Here is a 19,378-nt window from a genome sequence, read left to right on the forward strand (position 1 = left end):
ACAAATGATTAGCAAGCAGTATAATACTGGACTACTCACGAGCACTATTCAAAACCAGAAGACAGTAGTCATAGTTTCAAAATTATAATAGAAAATGATATTGAATTCAGAATTTTATACCTGGCAAAACTATTAATTTGAGAGTAAAGGTAAAATAAAGATATTGTCAGACATAAAAGAAAATTTACCTCCCATACATCCTATTTAAGAAAGATACGAGCCGGGCGCGGTGGCTCAAGCCTGTAATCCCAGCACTTTGGGAGGCCGAGGCGGGTGGATCACGAGGTCAAGAGATCGAGACCATCCTGGTCAACATGGTGAAACCCCGTCTCTACTAAAGATACAAAAAATTAGCTGGGCATGGTGGCACGTGCCTGTAATCCCAGCTACTCAGGAGGCTGAGGCAGGAGAATTGCCTGAACCCAGGAGGCAGAGGTTGCGGTGAGCCGAGACGGCGCCATTGCACTCCAGCCTGGGTAACAAGAGCGAACTCCGTCTCAAAAAAAAAAAAAAAAAAAAAAAAAGAAATATACGAAAGGCTTTCAGTGAAATGAGTAAACTAAGGAAAATATATGAAAAATAAGGGCTCTACTGCAAAAAAAAAAAAAAAAAAAAACCAAAGAAAATTTCCAGGATAATGCTAAATAGGCTATAAGATGACAATTGTACAGTAGTCTAAAAAGGCTACAATACTTTCTCTGCAAAGGAGGAGATAATTGATTATTTGATGTATTTCACTGTACTGTAAGAAGTTTTAGACATTTAGTAATAACACACAGAAAAGGAGCCAAATCATGCAGCGCCTTACAGACCACAGAAAAAATTCATCATTTTTCTGCTTGTAATAGAAGCACTAGAGGATTTAGACAGAGGAATGAATGATTTGATTTACCATTTTCAAAGAATTATCTCGCTGCAATGTTGAGAAGTGACTGAGACAGGAGTAGAAATAAGATAGCCAAATCAGAAAAGTATAGCAGAACTCGAGATCAGAGTCTGTCCAACATGGTATTCTTTAGCCCCCATGTAGTTATTAAGCACTTGAAACGTGGCTCATCTGAACTGAAATGCATTTTAAGTATAAAATACACACTAGATTTTGAAGTTAGAAAAGTAATAAAATATCTCAATAATTCTTAACATGTATTACATGTTGAAATGATAAAACTTTAGATACATTGGTTTAGATGACATATGTGATTAAAATTAACTTTACCTGTTTCTTTTTTTTTTTTTTTTTTGAGACAGAGTTTCGCTCTTGTTACCCAGGCTGGAGTGCAATGGCGCGATCTCGGCTCACTGCAACCTCCGCCTTCTGGGTTCAGGCAATTCTCCTGCTTCAGTCTCCTGAATAGCTGGGATTACAGGCATGTGCCACCATGCCCAGCTAATTTCTTGTATTTTTAGCAGAGACGGGGTTTCACCATGTTGACCAGGATGGTCTCGATCTCTCGACCTCGTGATCCACCCACCTCGGCCTCCCAAAGTGCTGGGATTACAAGCTTGAGCCACCGCGCCCGGCCTACCTGTTTCTTTTTTAATGTAGCAATTTTAAAATTTTAAATTGCAAATATGGTTCCCATTACATTTCTATTTGACAGTGCTGATCTAGATGGTGACAGACTAGAATTTTTAAAAGGTGGAAGTGGTAAAAAGTAGTGAATTCAGGATACACTTTGAAAGTAGAGCCTACATAACTTGTTGGCTGAATAAATGTGAGGTGTAAGGAAAGGAAGGAAATCATAATTATTCCAAAAATTTTGTTCTCAGAAATTTGGTAAATAGTGGTGAAATATACTATGATAAGGAAATCTAAGATGAAATCCAAAGTTGCTTCAGGATCTTATACCTGAGCTACCCTGCTGAATATCCCAACAGACATGTCAAGTTCTAGTCTCAGCATTCACAAATAAAGGGTATACCATTCATAACGAGTACATGCAAATGGCACCCTCAGAGTTATGTAGTGTTCAGTCTGAAAAGTTGTGTCTGACAACTTCATGTTAAGTATTCTCTAGATAGTATATACTCAACAAATATTGTTGATTAATTGTAAGAACATAATGCAAGCATATAAATTTGATTCACGTGTAATGCTAGATTCTGCTACTAAAAACATTTAAGAAAACATAGTAATTAGTATTTCAAATGTTTTAACCTAACAGCCCAGGAATCAAATCCCATCACCACCACACTAAGGTGTGATGCTCAGCAAAATGTTTAACCTCTCGGCTAGGCACAGTGGCTCACACCTGTAACCCCAGCACTTTATGAGGCCGAGGCAGGCCGATTATGAGGTCAGTAGATTGAGACCATTCAGGCCAACATGGTGAAACCCCACCTCTACTAAAAATACAAAAATTAGCTGGGATGGTGGTGGGCACCTGTAATCCCAGCTACTGGGAAGCAGAGGCAGGAGAATCACTTGACTACAGGAGGTGGAGGTTGCAGCGAGCCAAGATCGCACCATTGCACTCCAACCTGGCAATAGAGCAAGACTCCACCTAAAAAAAAAAAAGTTTAACCTTTCTAGCAGAGGCTTTCTGTTTACTCACCTCTAAAGTAAAGGTACAATTTACCTCAAATAATGAGGATTAAGTAAGACCAAATAAGATAATGCATGTAAAGTAATTACATGCATTAATATAAATTAATATAAATATAATATTAATGTAAATATTATACCTGACACACTGAAAGCCTTAATATATGACGACTATTAATAAAATTGTTCAGTGAGAGATAGAGGAAGTAACAAAACTATATCAAGATTTTTGGAGAGTTTTATTCTGGGTATACTTTAATATTTTAGAATATACAATATCTTCTATTAGAATTCTCCAAATTAAAATCTCTTACCTGTAAGTAGTGTTTGGAACATAAACATCCCTTGCAGGAAACTCTAAAATTTCTCTGGTAGGTCTAACTCTACTGTCAGGGTAAAGCTTCACTTGAAGCAGCTCTGGAGTTAGGCAATAATGGGGATTTTCAGGTGCGGGAGAAATGTCTATCTTGAGCTGAGCTGCAAATTAAAATATATTAAAAATCAACGTAAACAAAATTTAAAATCTCCATGTTACACATGTTTTTGAAAGGACTTAGATCCTATTTTTGCAAGAAGCCTGCGAAGAATACTACAGAAACCAAATTCCTATTATCATCTCAGGCCTCTAAATCATTTCATTTTGCAAAGTCTCAAACTTAAAAATTACCGATCCAGACATAAATGCATGTAAATTAATAAATGCTTATTAAATAAATGAATGGGAATGAAGGAAGGAAGAAGCAAAAATAGAAAAAAAAAAAAAAACAGAGAGGGATCTGGCATACAAACAAGCTAACATTTCAAAGGTTAAATGACTTACGAAACTTCAAGACATTTTTACTATGGAATGGTTTGCTCCAACCATAATAGGAATCCTATTTTTAATATTTACTATTCTAGAAACTAATTTTAAGCTGTGATATTATTCATCACACTCACTTTAGTACAGTTACTCCCCACCATTACCCGCAGAGGATATATTTTGAGACCCTCCTCCCCGCAATGGATGCCTGAAACTGCATATAGTACTCAACCTTACAGATGCTGTTTTTCCCTATACATACCTGCCTACAATAAAGTTAAATTTATAAATCAGGCAAAGAGATTAATAACCTTAACTCATAATAAAATAGAGCAATTATAACAATATACTATAATAACTGTTAATATGAATGTAGTCTCCCTCTCTCAAAATATCTTAGTATTTTCACACCGTGGTTGACTATAGGTAACTGAAACTAAGGAAAGCAAAACAACATGTAAGGGGGCACTACTGTACTCAAAGTACCAAAGACGCTATATCCTGCATCCAAACTGTCAGATCATGTGATAGTTAATAAAGTGAGGAAGACTGATCGTCACTGAGCATAGAAAAATGTCTGGGCCAGATAAATTTTAAAAAAAGGAATACATAATTACAATACAACATATTAGTAATCATAATAGTTGCAATCATTTCTACTCAAAATTTTTAAATACCTGTAATAGGTCTTAGTCGCCGTAAGACAGAAGACGGCCTTCTCATATCAGCAAGGAATTTGTAGAGATCTTCATCACTTAAGCGGTCTCCTTCCTGATTTCAATGATAGAGGAAAAAGTATTTGATAAAACAAATATAGCCAGGCATGGTGGCTCACGCCTGTAATCTTAGCATTTTGGGAAGCCAAGGCAGGCGATCATCTGAGGTCAGGAGTTCAAAACCAGCCTGACCAACATGGTGAAACCCCGTCTCTACTAAAAATACAAAATATTAGCTAGGCATGGTGGCGGGTGCCTGTAATCCTAGCTACTCAAGAGGCTGAGGCAGGACAATTGCTTGAGCTCAGGAGACAGAGGCTGCAGTGAGCCAAGATCATGCCACTGCACTCTAGCCAGAGTGACAGTGCAAAACTCTGTCTCAAAAAAAAAAATTAAAATAATTGTGATTATAAATATATTATACCAGTTTATTTCCTTTTTTATGCTTTCAAATTTTACTAAGAGACCCTCTTAGTAAGATTTTTTTTATTTATAGTCCATTATCTATGCCTATAAAGTATTACAAAATATCCTGTATTTTTTCTTATTTATAGTCCATTATCTATGCCTATAAAGTATCACAAAATACCCTCAAATAAAGAAAACCAATACAAGTTACAGACAGATGAAAAGCAGAAGAGAAAAATAAGAATACAGACATAGAATCAAAAAGCAAACTAATATAAATATACTTGAGTCTCATAAATTTATTACACTTGAGTTCATATTTCTTTTCAACTTTATATCACAAGTTTCTCCAATACGAAGTCTGCAGCACTGGCTAAGCTGAGGAAGAAGAAGGAAGAAAGGAGGGAGAGAGAGGAAGAATAAGAGGGAGAGAGGAGTAAGAGGAGGGAATGAGGAGGAAGAGGAGAAGGGAAAACTACTGTTAAGGAAAATCACAACTATCCTGATACTAAGGTCAGAAAGAAAACTCCAAAAGGACTTTAACCAATCTGAAAAGAGACCTCGAAAAAAAAAAAATTACCCATATCTGATTAACACAAAATGTTCAATTTAATGTTAATATTTTTTCTTCTTACAATTAAAATAGGGTTGATTTTATTCTTTTATTGAATAGTCTTTAGATTTTATTAATCCCATCTTCTTGCTGTGACATTTTATTGGTTTATGCATATCTCATATATTGTCCTTTTATCTTATTTGGTAATGAACATATTTAAGGCTACTTTATTACTGTCAACTCACCTTGAGCCACATCCCATTCATTCATCATTATATTCTAAACAAGGATACAGAATTGATCTTATTTATCTCATTATTTAGAAAAAAATAAATTTTAATTTCTAAGTGGTTATAGTTTTTTATTAATAACTTAAAAATAGTTTTTAGTTTTATTGAGTTATTAGAAAATTTAACTTTCTTTAAAAGGTTTTGTCAGTGACCCATATAATTACTGTAAATGCTCCTTCAGTTGCTGAAAAAGTGTATTCTTTCCTTGTGCATACAGAAATAATATAAATTTTTTTGAGACCAAGTTGCCATACATGAAATATAGATCTTTAAATGGTTTTTATTCAAAATATATTCAGATTATCTCTAGTCCTCATTATTTTGATTTCACCCATTAAATCATATTTTCTTTCAGAACTTAAATTACATTATTGTTCTCCATTCTTTACTCCCTGTTTCCATGCCTTTTTGGTGAGTGAGGCACAATTCCCTCCCTAGGCTTGGCCACACCCCTTGCTTTGCCAATAAGCAAACATGATGCAAACAGAGACTTCAAAAACATTTGCACAATTTAGTTTGCCCTCTTTCTTGAACTTTTGTCACATCTATGAGAACATGACCAAGCTAGCCTGCTAGAAGATGAGAGGAGAATTTGAGAGACATGTCACAGAGCTGAGTCATTTCTGTCTTCCCAGTAAAAGTCAGCCTATGCGGGTGGATCACAAGGTCAAGAGATCGAGACCAGCCTGGTCAACATGGTGAAACCCCGTCTCTACTAAAAAAAATACAAAACATTAGCTGGGCATGGTGGCGCATGCCTGTAATCCCAGCTACTCAGGAGGCTGAGGCAGGAGAATTGCCTGAACCCAGGAGGAGGAGGTTGCAGTGAGCCAAGATCGCGCCATTGCACTCCAGCCTGGAGCAAAAAACTCCATCTCCAAAAAAAAAAAAGAAAATGTAAGTAGAAAAGAAAAAAAAAAAAAAAAAAAGTCAGCCTATGTTAGCTGATCCCAGCCAACCTCCAAACTTGTGAATGAGCCTAGTTCACTGGAGCAGTCTGATACCCTTACCTCTACATTGCTTGTTTATTGTCCTGTACCCCTGAAGAAACAGACAACTTATATATCTGTCAACAAATAGAACAAATGTCTTCAAAACTATTATGTGGGTTTGACTTTGTTTTTAAATATCTATATATTTCTAATAATTTTGACTTCACACATTTTATTTATTTATTTCAAGATGAAGTCTCACTTTGTCACCCAGGCTGGAGTGCAATGACATTATCATTGCTCACTGCAGCCTCAATCTCCTGGGTTCAAGCAATTCTACGCTCTCAGCCTCTCAAGTAGCTGGGACTAAAGGTATGCACCAACATGCCCAACTAATTTATTTTTTATTTTTACAGAAACAAGATCTTACCATGTTGCCCAGGCTGGTCTCGAACACCTGAGCTCAAGTGACCCCCCGGCCTTGGCCTCCCCAAGTGCTGGGATTACAGGCATGAGCCAGCATGCCTGGCAAACGCATTTTAAATCTGTACATAAACGCTAATGATTACTATATCCCTACTGTAGACAGTAACGTCTCATAAACTGAAAAAGAAAAAACTGTCTTCTGTGTCTCATTTAGGAAAAATCTGTACCTTGAATTATTCTTAATTAAAATGGTAATCTCTTTTCAAATTTAATGTGCATAATTTTCTAGCTATTTTTAAATATTTACAAAAATAGTATATGCTGATGGCTAAAAAAAATAAATACAGAACTGTACTAAACATTTTCTGTATTGTAAACATTTTCCACTGCTCCATGTTTCCAGCAATCACTTATTTTTAAGTTTTCATAAGCACTTGGTGCTACTTCCCAGTTATAATAACAGTATTCTAAACAGTGTCCAGACATGATGATGAATGCTCAAAAAATATTTGTTGGATAAACAGATAAGGGTAGATAGCATATTGATTTAAGGTTACAACATCAATTTATTGATAAATAGCAGGCTGAAGAAATGAAAAGAAAGCTGTGGAAATAGCAGCAGAAGTGGTGTAGCAGCTGAAGAAGTAGAAAGAGAGGGAAGTAACATACCTGCAAGGTTGTGTCACTGTAGCAAAGCTACTGCCCCATTTCCATAGCTATAACTGGTCTATCACTTGATGTAAATGTTGTCTTCTCTAGACTCTCTTTTACTACTGTCCATAATAAAGAGAGCAACACCATTTGAGATATTTATCACTGGCTTTTTTTCCCATGAGTCTCTGAGAGCAGCTGGCTATGAATACTACCGATACATAAAGTGAAGCAGGCTTCAAGTAGATTGCTACCTGTATATTCAAGGTCCATTCAGTTGAGGTCTACCCTCAATTCTTGCCCTCTCAAGTTATGAGATATAAGTAAACCAGGATTTCCTCTGCTTACTTAGAATAACATCTCAGAAAAAGAAATTTTGAAGGAATTATTAGCATTTTCCCTTAATCCACTCCAAAACACATGCTACTCCAGTTTGTTACGCTAATACAAATTTTCTCCCCATTCCTATGTAGTTCTAGTCACCTAGTCACTTAGCAAAGACTTTCAAAATTTTCTGATCATTTACAACACGGACTTTCAAAATTTTCTGATATTGATTCATGATATAAAATCCATTTTACATCAAAATTTACTAAATACATAAACACATATGTGCACTCATACAAAAGGGGGAGGGGGAAACAACTCCCTGAAGCAATATTTAGCCTTATTACATGCAATGCACGATTTTTTCAATTCTACTCATGTTTTGTTTTGTTTTCTTTTAAACTGGATGTTATCTACTAAGCCGATTTTCATTACTAATAAGAATCATGACTGGCACTGGAAAAATACAGATTTGACTTGTAATTAAAGTGAAGGGAACAGGTTTGCAAAGAATAAATTGTATTTGATAGAGAATATCTTGGATCTATACACTCATCTCTAAAAATAACACTGACCTCACTTTAGCACAAAACACACTACTAGGGCCTGAAAGTTCTATTTCATATATTATGAATATGGTAGTTCAGGCCAGAAATCCTTGTGTGGGGAAGACATGCAAGCCACAGACTCATTCTCATAAAGAAAATTCATAAACAACCAATGTTTAAGAAAAGTTACACTATTAACAATTGAGAAATAGGATACAGGTTGGACACAGTAGCTCATGCCTATAATCCCAGCATTCTGGGAGGCGGTGGCGGGTGGATCACCTGAAGCTGGGGGTTCAAGACCAGCCGGGCCAACATGGCAAAACCCTGTCTCTACTAAAAAATACAAAAATTAGCCAGGCATGATGGTAGGTGCCTGTAATCCCAGCTACTCAAGAGGCTGAGGTAGGGAGAACTGCTTGAACCTGGGAGGCAGGGGTTGCAGTGAACCAAGATTGTTCCACCACACTCCAGCCTGGGCAACAGAGCAAGACTCTGTCTCAAAAAAATAAATAAATAAATAAAATAAAATAAGGATACAAGTATGAAAGATGGATTTTGAGGCATTGGTAGTCATGGTCAACATTTAAATAAATATAATGCTAAAATAACAGAAACAATATAAAGTATTTCTCATTCTTAATGGTTATTTTTATTCTTAAAGTGTTTAAGTTTCTTGGAATCACCCTCAAGTACATGTACAATACAATTACTACCTTTCTGAAACTAAAAAAACTTATGCACAAACATCTCCCCAAAATTCCTACATGACAGAACAATACCTGCTTAAAAAAATTTGTCACTGTGAGAGTAGCTGGTCGAAAACTTGTCAAGTTACAAGCATCATCTCCACTCGTTGTCCTTTCAAGTGATCGTCTGCCAACAATGCTAGAATTCCTCCTCTCTGACCAAGACCCTTTTCGTTCTACAAAAGAATTTTAGAAATACATTCATTTTCATAAAATTTAAATTTTGTTTTAAAGTAGCTTTCCAAACACAAGGAAGAATCTACTAAATTGAAAATCACTTACTCAGCATATCAATTATAGTAGGAGAATTTTGCTTTTAGAGAGCTTGGTAACAAAGTATCTAAATCTTCTTGTTTTCTTTTTACGACATCACAAGTGTAAAAGGAAGTTTGTAACATGCAAAGATCTATGGGTATGATCAAAGATGAGCCATGAAGAGCAGCTACAGAGGAAGTATGCATTTACTACAAAATATTTACTACAAGGGAAATTTTAGTCATCACTAATCCTCCCTAAGTCTTGGCTCTTTAGTTTGAAAGAAAATTCTAAGACAGCTTGTATTCAAAGTACTCGCAAGATAATCCTATTATTTAAAACCCATAGAACTAGACTGAAGATTAATAAGGAAATAGAAGACTTGACAAAATTATAAACAAACTAGACATAATGGACATTTACACTATACTACACTATACTACACTACACTACACTACGCAAGAGCAGAATATACATTCTTCTCAAGCACTTACAGAATATTCTCTAAAACAGTCTATATACTAAGCCATTAAACAAAATACAATACATTCAAAGAGGTTAAAATCACACAAAATATGTTCTTCAACAACAGAAGAATTAAACTATAAATCATTAACAGAGGAAAATTTGGGGGATTTACAAATGCGTGTAAGTATAATTTCACATTTAAAAATAGCTAATGGGAAAAGAAGGAATAGGAGAAATTAGCAAGTATTTAAGATGTATGAAAATGCAAAAACAACATACCAAAGCACTGCTAAAGCAGTGCTCAGGGGGAAGACTTACAGCTATAAATGTCTATATTTGAAAGAACAATCTCAAATCAGTAAATAACCTCGGACTTCAACAAACTACAAAAGAAGAGAAACTAAATCCAAAGCCAAGAGAAGGCTACAGAAGAGACAACTGCAGACTGAAAATAAGGGAAATAGAAACTATAAAAGCCATACAGAAAAATCAATTAAACTAAAAACTGTTTCTTCAAAAAGATAAAGCAAAACCTTTAGCTAAAATGATGAACCAAAAAAAAAAAAAAAAGGTTCAATTTACTAAAATCAGGAATGAAAGAGATATCATTTACAGACTTTACGAAGTAAAAGGAATATACAGCAATACTATGAACAACTAGGTCAACACTTAGGTTAGATACCAACTAGATAACTTTGATGAAATGGACAAATTTCTAGAAAGACACAAAGTATTTAATACTAAAACCGACTCAAGATGAAAGAGAAAATGTGAATAGACCTAAAACAAGTAAAGGATCGAATTAGTAATGAAAAAACTTACCACAAAGAAAAGACCAGGCCATGACAGATTCACTGGTGAATTCTTCCAAACTTTCAAAGAATTAATACCAATTCCTTCAAAAACTCTTCCAAAAAACGGAAGGAACACTTCATAACTCATTCTATGAGGCCAGAATTACCCTGATACCAAAACCAGACAGAGGCATCAAAAGAAAGAAAAACTATGGACCAATATACCTTATGAATATAGATGCAAAAATCCTAAACAAAATGCTAGTAAACAGACTCCAACAACACATAAAAAAGATTACATGCCATGACCAAGCAGGACTTTTCCCAGGAATTTAAAGTTAATTTAACATCCAAAACCAATCATTTGATGCAACACCACATTAAAAGGATACAGAACAAGTAATTTTAATAGAGGCAGAAAAAGTATTTTAGAAAATCCAACAAACTTTTATGATAAAAACACTTTAAAAAATTAGGAATGGAAGAACACTTCCTCAATCTACCAAAATACATGTTTGAAAAGCCAACAGCAAATATCATACTTGATGATGGAAGACTGAATGCAATTTCCCTAAAACCAAAAACAAGACAAGGCTATCCACTCTTGTCATTTCTATTTAACATTTTAGAAGAGGTTCTAATAAAGACAGAAAAGAAAAAGAAATAAAAGATAACAAGGCTGAAAAAAAAAAGTGAATCTCTTTTTATTTGCAGATGATATGATTTCGTATACAGAAAATCCTAAAAAATCTGGGGGAAAAAATGAACAGTAGCAATTGGAATTTAGTAAACAAATTCAAAAAGGTTTCAAAGTACAAGATCATATACAAAAGTCTGTTTTATTTCTATACACGAGAAATGGACATTTTAAAGACAAAATTAAGAAAACAATTCCATTTAAAATATTATCAAAAAATGACAAAATTCTAGGGTATAAATTTAACAAGAGAAGCACTTGTACACTGAAAATGACACAACACTGAAAAAATAGAAAAATATTTAAATAAATGAAAAAAAAACCATGTTCATAGATTCAAAGATTTAAAACTGTTAAAATGGCAACAATCTATAAATTGACTTAGAGAGTCAATGTCAGCCCTATCAAAATCCCAGCTGTCTTTGTGTACAAACTGACAGTTGGTCCTAAATCTGTATTAAAATAAAAGAAACTCAAAACTGCCAAAACAAATCCTGAAACAGGATAAAAGCTGGAAGACCCACGCTTCAGTTTCAAAACTTACTTTAAAAGAAAAGTAATATGGTATAGCAGCAGTCCTCAACCTTTCTGGCACCAAAGGACTGGTTTCATGGAAGACAATTTTTCCACAGATGGGGGTTGGGGGATCATTTCAGGATGATTCAAGCACATTTACATTTATCATTAGAGTCGCATAAGGTGCATACAACCTAGATCCCTTGCATGCACAGCTCACAATAGGGTTCAAACTCCTACCAGAATCTAATGCCACAGCTGATCTGAGAGGAGGCACAGCTCAGGTGGTAATGCTGGTTTAGACATCACCCACCTCCTGCTTTATGGGCCAGATCCCAACAGGCCACAGACAGGTATCTGTCCACCACCTGGGGGTTAGGAACCCCTGCAGTACAGCACTGGCATATAGATCAATGGAATGTGATTGAGAGTCCCAAAAAAAACTGACACATGAATGGTCAACTGACTTTCAATAAGGGATCTAAGACAATTACATAGGAAAAGAATAGCCTTTTTAATAAATAGTGCTGAAACAACTGGATATCCACATAAAAAGAATGAAATTGGATCCCTACCTCAAAACATATAAATCTTAACTCGAAATGAATTAAAACCTAAATGTAACTGCTAAAACTACAAAACTCTTACAAGAATACATAAAAGTAAATTTTGATTGGTATTGTATCATGATTTCTTAGATAAAACACCAAAAGCACAGTGAAAAAAGAAAAAAAAGGAAAAATGTAACTTCATCAAAATTTAAAACTTCTGTGCTACAAACAATACCATCAAGAAAAGTACACTCACAAACTAGGAGAAAATATTTGCTATCATATATTAGGTAAGCGATTTGCATCCTGAACATATAAAGAACGCCTATAACTCAATGCCAAGAAGGTTAAAAGCCATTTAAATATTAGGCATCAACTATTAATAAATAATAAAAGACCAAAAAGCCATTAAAAATGAGCAAAGTTTAAAAATATCTATTTCTCCAAGAAAGAGATACAAATAGCCAATACACACAAAATGATGCTGAATATCACTAGCTATTAAGATAAAGTAAATCCAAACTACAATGAGTACCACTTCACCTGCACTAGGATGACTATAATCAAAGAACAGACAATGTATTGACTTGGTAAAAATATGATGAAACTGGAACCTTCACACACTAGTGGAACAATAGCAGAATCTTTGAAGGTGCAGCCAAACTGGAAAACAGTGTGGCAGTCCTTCAAAAGATTAAGCACAGTATTATCATATGACCAGTAATTTCACTCCTAGCTATATATCTAGTGGAAAAAAATATGCCCACACAAAAGCTTGTACATGAAGTTTCAACACTATGAAACATTATTCATAATAAACTAAAAGTAGAAAACAACCCAAATCAACTGATAAATAAATATTAATACAACAGACTATCATTTAGCAAGAAAAAGAAATAATACCAATACATGCTACAACATGGATGAATTTGAAAAATATTATAAGTGAAAGAAGCTAGCCACAGAAGACTACATATTATGTACATAGTCTGAAATTTGTGTGAAATGTCTTGCATAGGCAAATCTACAGAGACAGAATATATATTAAAGGTTGTTTACGAACAGGTTGGAAGACTCTGGGAAAATGAGGAGTGACTATTGCTAATGGGTACAAAAGTGTTCCAAGATGGGTACAGAAATGTTCTGTGGTAGTGGTTGCAGAACCCTGTTAATATACCAAGAAAACACTGTACAGTAAGTCTTCATTTAACATCATGAATCAGTTCTAGAAACTGTGACTTTAAGCAACACGTTGTATAACAAATCAATTTTACCATATGTTTATTGATACAAGCAAGAGTTAAGTTCCTACAGCACATTTCTGGTCACAAAAACATCATCAAACTTCTAAACAAATACTCAAAACACTTCTAATATTAAACATTCGAATAAATGTGTACTATACATACATTTAAGAAAGAGTAATAAAAATAAGTAAGATAATTATTTACCCATTTATCCCAGTTCAGGGTCACAAGTGGCTGAAGCTTATTTCAGCAGCTCAGAAAAGAAGGCAGTATATGGCAAATGCACCTGACAGAAATAACTTAAGCAAACACTGAGAATGACCCTATGGTCTAAAAAGAATGTGTGTTCAGAGTTCCAAGCTAAGGAACCTGGGAATGGCCAACCTTGAAGATTCATTCCTTATCCATGAGGATAAGGACATCTGAACCCCTAGCCCATCTAGTGAAATCCAGGCCATACACAGAATCCAAATCCTTTGTTTTGGGTTAAATGAGGGTTTCCAGGTGGAGGTTGCTATCGGGAGGATGCTAAGGGAAAATGCTAGGTAAACTGCATGCTTTTTCAAGCGGCTGTGGTTCTCCTGTCCAGCTCACCACTCTCTATGTAAGTTCCCTCAGTAAACCCTATGTCTCATTCTCTGGTTCTGCATCTCTTCTTCGGCCTCTCTAATATGGTGCTATGCATACTGAAGTAAACAGGGGTCCAGCACGACAGGCAGGAACCTGTCCTGGACAGGACACTATTCCATCACAGGTGCACTCATACACACACACATCCACATTACCTTACATTGCTACCACTTAGAAATGTCAATTCACTTCATGTGCACAGCTTTAGGATGTGGGAGGAAACAAGTACCAAAAAAAAAACCCCACACAGACATGGGGAGAACATGCAAACTCTACACAGACAGTAGCTCCAGCCGAGAATCAATTCTTTTCCTCATCACATTGTAAAAAATCAAAAACAAAATGAGATATTTGAAGACCTGCTGTATTGTACAATTTAAATGGGTGACTTACATGGTATGTGAATTATATCTTAATAATGGTGTTAAATGAGAAATATGCAAAAAGAAACAAAATCCCTTTGATGCAATACTACATTGCAGAGTCTACAAATGAAACAAGCCTATATTTAAAAAAAAGAGGCCGGGTGTGGTGCTCACGCCTATAACCCCAGCACTTTGGGAGGCAGATCACTTGAGGTCAAGAGTTCGAAACCAATTTGGCCAACATGGTGAAACCCCATCTCTACTAAAAATACAAAAATTAGCGAGGCGTGATGGCGCAAACCTGTAATCTCAGCTACTCAGGAGGCTGAGGCAGGAGTATCCTTGACTCCCGGTGCCAGAGGTTGCAGCGAGCCAAGATCACGCCACTGCACTCCAGCCTAGGCCACAGAGGGAGGATTCATCTCAAAAATAAAAATAAAAAAGTATACATTTAGAAATGTTTTCTATAAAACACTCTTACCTCCAGTACTGATTTCTACTTCTGTAGAATCTCTTTCCAAACTCCCAGCACTGCTAACAATATTCATTAAATGGATTGCAGTCCAAGCAAAAGGCATGCGATATTTCCCAAGTCTTTGGCAAAACTGATCTGCTTGACTCTTCAGTTTCTCCAGTTTTTCCTTATTCTGCAAAACAGAGCTTTATACATTATATGATTACACTTGAAAGAAATCAATTAAAGGCTATTTCATACTACATAAAGGAACAGGATGAGAAGTCTCAATTCTCAGCAAAGATGAAAAAACAATCTGTACCTTACAGAGATCAAGTATTAGTGTAATATCTTAACTAGTGAACAAACTCAACACATTCTACAAATGTCCTTGCAGAGCAGGTCTTTGAAACTTCTGTTTGTGATTATGTTATTCTGGGGAGAAGACAACAAGTACCAAACATGTATTATGTATTGCAAGTATTATTTAAGGAAGGAAGCATAACTGTGGTCTAGTCAGCAACTGGTAACTACAAAGTATTCCAGGTTACAATTCGTTAAATTTTGTTACTCTATAAAAGATGGAAGTAGCTGAGCAAATTTAAAATAGTTCCTAACTTATAACAACCATGAGGTAGTAAGAGTGGAGAAACACAAATAGGCCAATGATAAAGAAGCTCAGAGTTGTACCAAAAGAAGGAAAGTAAAAAGTTTTAGAAGAAGACTAAATGCTGGAAAAAGACTAATGGTCCAAATATTCAATAGTACAAGCATATCTGGAAGATATCTTGAGGCTGGCTCAACTTTTAGGCTACTCCTGAAACAAACATAAAGGTGTCCTGCAAAAGCCAATCAACACTCTAAGACTGAAAACCTATACCACCTCTCATACACTCTCTGCAGATGGGATGCTGGTGAAGTATACACTAATGACAGTGTCCTACCTTGGGACTCAGGGCTAGAAAAAAAAATGGAACAATAACTAAATAGCATTATTTATTACTATCTCTATTATAGCTCTAAAACCATTCATAAGTATACCTCAAGTATACTTAATTGTATCAGTTTATGTAAATATGTAAGTAAAGAGTGGAATAAGCTGCTGGTATATTTAAGAGCACCATGTAACAGACCAAATTTAATTTGTAAAATGACAACCTGGGGACAGCCAGAATACTGTATTTCAACCATGAGTTCAGCCAGGTAATCAAGGATCAAGAAAAAAAAATATGTGCTCAGATCTACAGAAAAAGCTCAGTTCTTAATAATTTGCTATTCTTAATGATGTGCTATCATTAAGATGTTCTGAATCTTGGGAAAATAGCAAAACATTTTCTGGGATTGGGCAGGTCGCCCAGTATTCCTCAAGCATACTTATCCCAAAAGTTCCCGTATTAAATCTTGTGTTCAAAGATCCAAAGATCACTTGTATTCTTGTAGCTAACACAGAGTATCTGAAATTTATTATCAATTATTCAACAATTTTTTTGCTTTTATAAGTTTATACACATTCTAGAAATTAGGCTGGTGTGGTGGCTCATATCTGTAATTTCACCACTTTGGAAGGCTGAGGCAGGTGGATTACTTGAGTTCAGGAGTTGGAGACCAGCCCAGACAATATGGTGAAAATACGTCTCTAAAACTACAAAAAGTGGCTGGGTGTGGTGGTGCATGCCTATGATCCTAGCTACTTGGGAGGCTGAGGCAGGAGAACAGCTTGAACCCAGGAGGCAGAGGTTGCCATGAGCCAAGATCACGGCACTGGACTACGGCCTGGGCAATAAATCAAGACTCCGTCTCAAAAGAAAAAAGAATCTAGAAATTAGCCATCTGATGGTCAAAAAAGCTGGATTTTCTTTTTTTAAGACTATTATTTTATATTTTTACTCTATTCCTTAATAATCTGCAGTCAGATGGAAGCCAAGAATACTTCTATTTTGCTAGGAAAAATTCTATCAATATCACTATTTGGTAAATAAAGAAAACCTTTCATTATTTCGGAGTTAAACTTAATTTAATTTTCTCCACAAAGAAAAAAATCTAAAGAATCAGCTAGTTTTGAAACAGAGGAGTTTTTTTTTCCTTTTTTTTTTTGAGACAGTCTTGCTCTTGTCACCCAGGCTGAAGTACAGCGGCATGATCTCAGCTCACTGCAACCTCTGCCTCCAGGGTTCAAGCAATTCTCCTGCCTCAGCCTCCTGAGAAGCTGGCATTACAGGTGTCTGCTACCACGGTTGGTTAATTTTTGTTATTTTTAGTAAAGGCAGGGTTTTACAATGTTGGTCTAGTTGGTCTCGAACTCTTGACCTCGTGATCCACCCACCTCAGCCTCCCAAAGTGCTGGGATTACAGGCGTGAGCCATTGTGCCTGGCCTAGAAGAGATTTTTAAAGAATACCACAGCATATGACACAGTCTAGGTGATAAATGAAATACAGAAGAAAGGAAGATAGGAAACGGGGCCAACAGAAAAACATATAGGTCCAGTAAAATTCTTCAATACGCTTTGTATAGTATTCTCCCAAATTACAACAGTAATAATGTGGGGGAAATACGCAGCATTATATTCTACCTTGGTGGCATCTGCTTCTTTGAAAATCATATATGGTTCTGCACACTCTCCAATGTCTCCTTGCTGTAGGACTTTTTCTAGCTGTCAAAGGCAAAAAAAAAGTTAAGATTCAGCTTTAAAAAGCCTGAAATTCAAGGGTGGTTCAATATACGAAAATCAATATAACACATTAACAGAATGACAGAAAACAATACATGACACCTCAATTGATGTAGAACAAGCATTAGACAGAATTCAGTACCCTTTCATGGCAGAAACACTCAACAAACTAGAAATACAAAGAAACTACCTCAACATAACAAAGGCTAACATCACACTTAACAGTTAAAGACTGAAAGCTCTTCCTCTAAGATCATGAATGAGACAAGGATGCCCACTTTAGCTTCACCTGTTGAGCATAGTAATGGAAGCCCAAGCCTGAGAACTAAACAAGAAAAATAAGTAAAGCATCTGAATTGGAAAGGAAGAAGTAAAATTATGTCTGCAAATGCTATGATCTTTTATGTAAAAAAAAACTTTAAAGATTCCACACCAAAAAAACTGTTAGAACTAGTAAATGAATTCAACAAAGTTACAGGATACAAAATCTATATACTAACAATAAGGAATCCAAAAAGGATATTTTAAAAAATTTTTCGTTTATAGTACCATCAAAAAGAGTAAAATACTTACAAATAAACTTAACCAAGAATGTAAAGGATCTATACACACTGAAGACTACAAAACATTGCTGAGAGAAATTAAAGTAGACACAAATAAATTAAAAGACATCCTGTATTCACGGATTGAAAAGATTTGCTATCATTAAGATGTCAACACTACCCAAGGCAATCCATAAGTTTAATGCAATCCCCATCAAAATCCAATGATTTTTTTTTTTTTTTTTTTTTTTTTTTTGCAGAAATAAAAAAACCTATCCTAGAATGCATAGGGAATCTCAAGAGACCCTGAATAATCAAAACAAATTTAGAGAAAAAAGAACAAAGTTGAAAGTCTCATACTTCCTAATATGAGAAGTTATTTAATAACTCCAATAATCGGGCCAGGCATGGTGGCTCACGCCTGTAATCCAAGCACTTTGGAGGCCAAGGCGGGTGGATCACCTGAGGTCAGGAGTTAAAGACCAGCCTGACCAAAATGTGAAACCCCGTCTTTAAAATAAAAAAAACTCCAATAATCAAAACAGATATAAGATCTACATATTCTTTTTAGTTCTATTTCACTGAAGAATTCTAATACAGAGTTCAAGAAAAATTAGGTAGCAACTACAGTGTATGTTGAATATTGTGTTAAAGAGTATCAAGATGGAAAAAAAAAAAAAGGTCAAATCTTTGCCCTTGAAAAGTTTACAATACTGACACTACAAAATAAACAAATATTTTTAACATTATTCTCACCTTTATTACAAGAAAAACATCTTGGGAAGGATACGTGATAGAAAAAATTGCTGATCTTGCCAGGGTGGTAATGGCAGCAGGTGGTACATGTGGACGTAACAATCCTTTCATTTGCTCAGAATTAAGGTCAAAATAAAAGTTTTCTGAAATCTAAAAAATATTAATATGTTAAATTTAAAAATCTGTACACTTTACAGTATCTTTTCTATCTTAAAAGAAAGTTGCTTCTGCTACTACTTGCTTTTAGAATTCTTTCAATGAAACAATAAACTGTTTTCAATTACAGTAATTATAAGAAAACATTTAACTCATCCTAAGTTTCTATTTTTTAAAAAACATTCACGTTAAATAATTCTCAAAAAATATGATTACTTACTTATCTACAGATTGTAGGATATTATACTATAATGTAAAGTTTATATTTCACTGAGACCAATGTTTACATACCTAAATCAAAGTAAAAGAAGTATACAACAAAACAAG

At 35.1% G+C, this 19,378-nt stretch overlaps 1 protein-coding gene across 7 annotated transcripts in view; it reads right to left on the reverse strand.

Moving 5' to 3' along the window:
- DOCK7 (dedicator of cytokinesis 7) overlaps positions 1-19,378 on the reverse strand; it is a 242,826-nt gene that overhangs the window by 167,018 nt on the left and 56,430 nt on the right. For 6 of the 7 annotated variants that reach the window (XM_074380932.1, XM_074380931.1, XM_074380928.1 and 3 more), the window contains exons 9-14: positions 18,896-19,045; positions 17,499-17,579; positions 14,955-15,120; positions 8,984-9,126; positions 4,025-4,118; positions 2,860-3,022 (exon numbers count right to left, since the gene is read on the reverse strand). In XM_074380932.1, coding sequence (XP_074237033.1) covers positions 2,860-3,022; positions 4,025-4,118; positions 8,984-9,126; positions 14,955-15,120; positions 17,499-17,579; positions 18,896-19,045 — 797 coding nt within the window. Of the gene's footprint in view, positions 1-2,859; positions 3,023-4,024; positions 4,119-8,983; positions 9,127-10,495; positions 11,301-14,954; positions 15,121-17,498; positions 17,580-18,895; positions 19,046-19,378 lie in introns of those variants that run through there. The other variant, XM_074380934.1, reaches the window with a different exon arrangement.

Source organism: Saimiri boliviensis, chromosome 11 (genome assembly GCF_048565385.1).
Source record: "Saimiri boliviensis isolate mSaiBol1 chromosome 11, mSaiBol1.pri, whole genome shotgun sequence".
NCBI classification, from domain to species: domain Eukaryota; kingdom Metazoa; phylum Chordata; class Mammalia; order Primates; family Cebidae; genus Saimiri; species Saimiri boliviensis.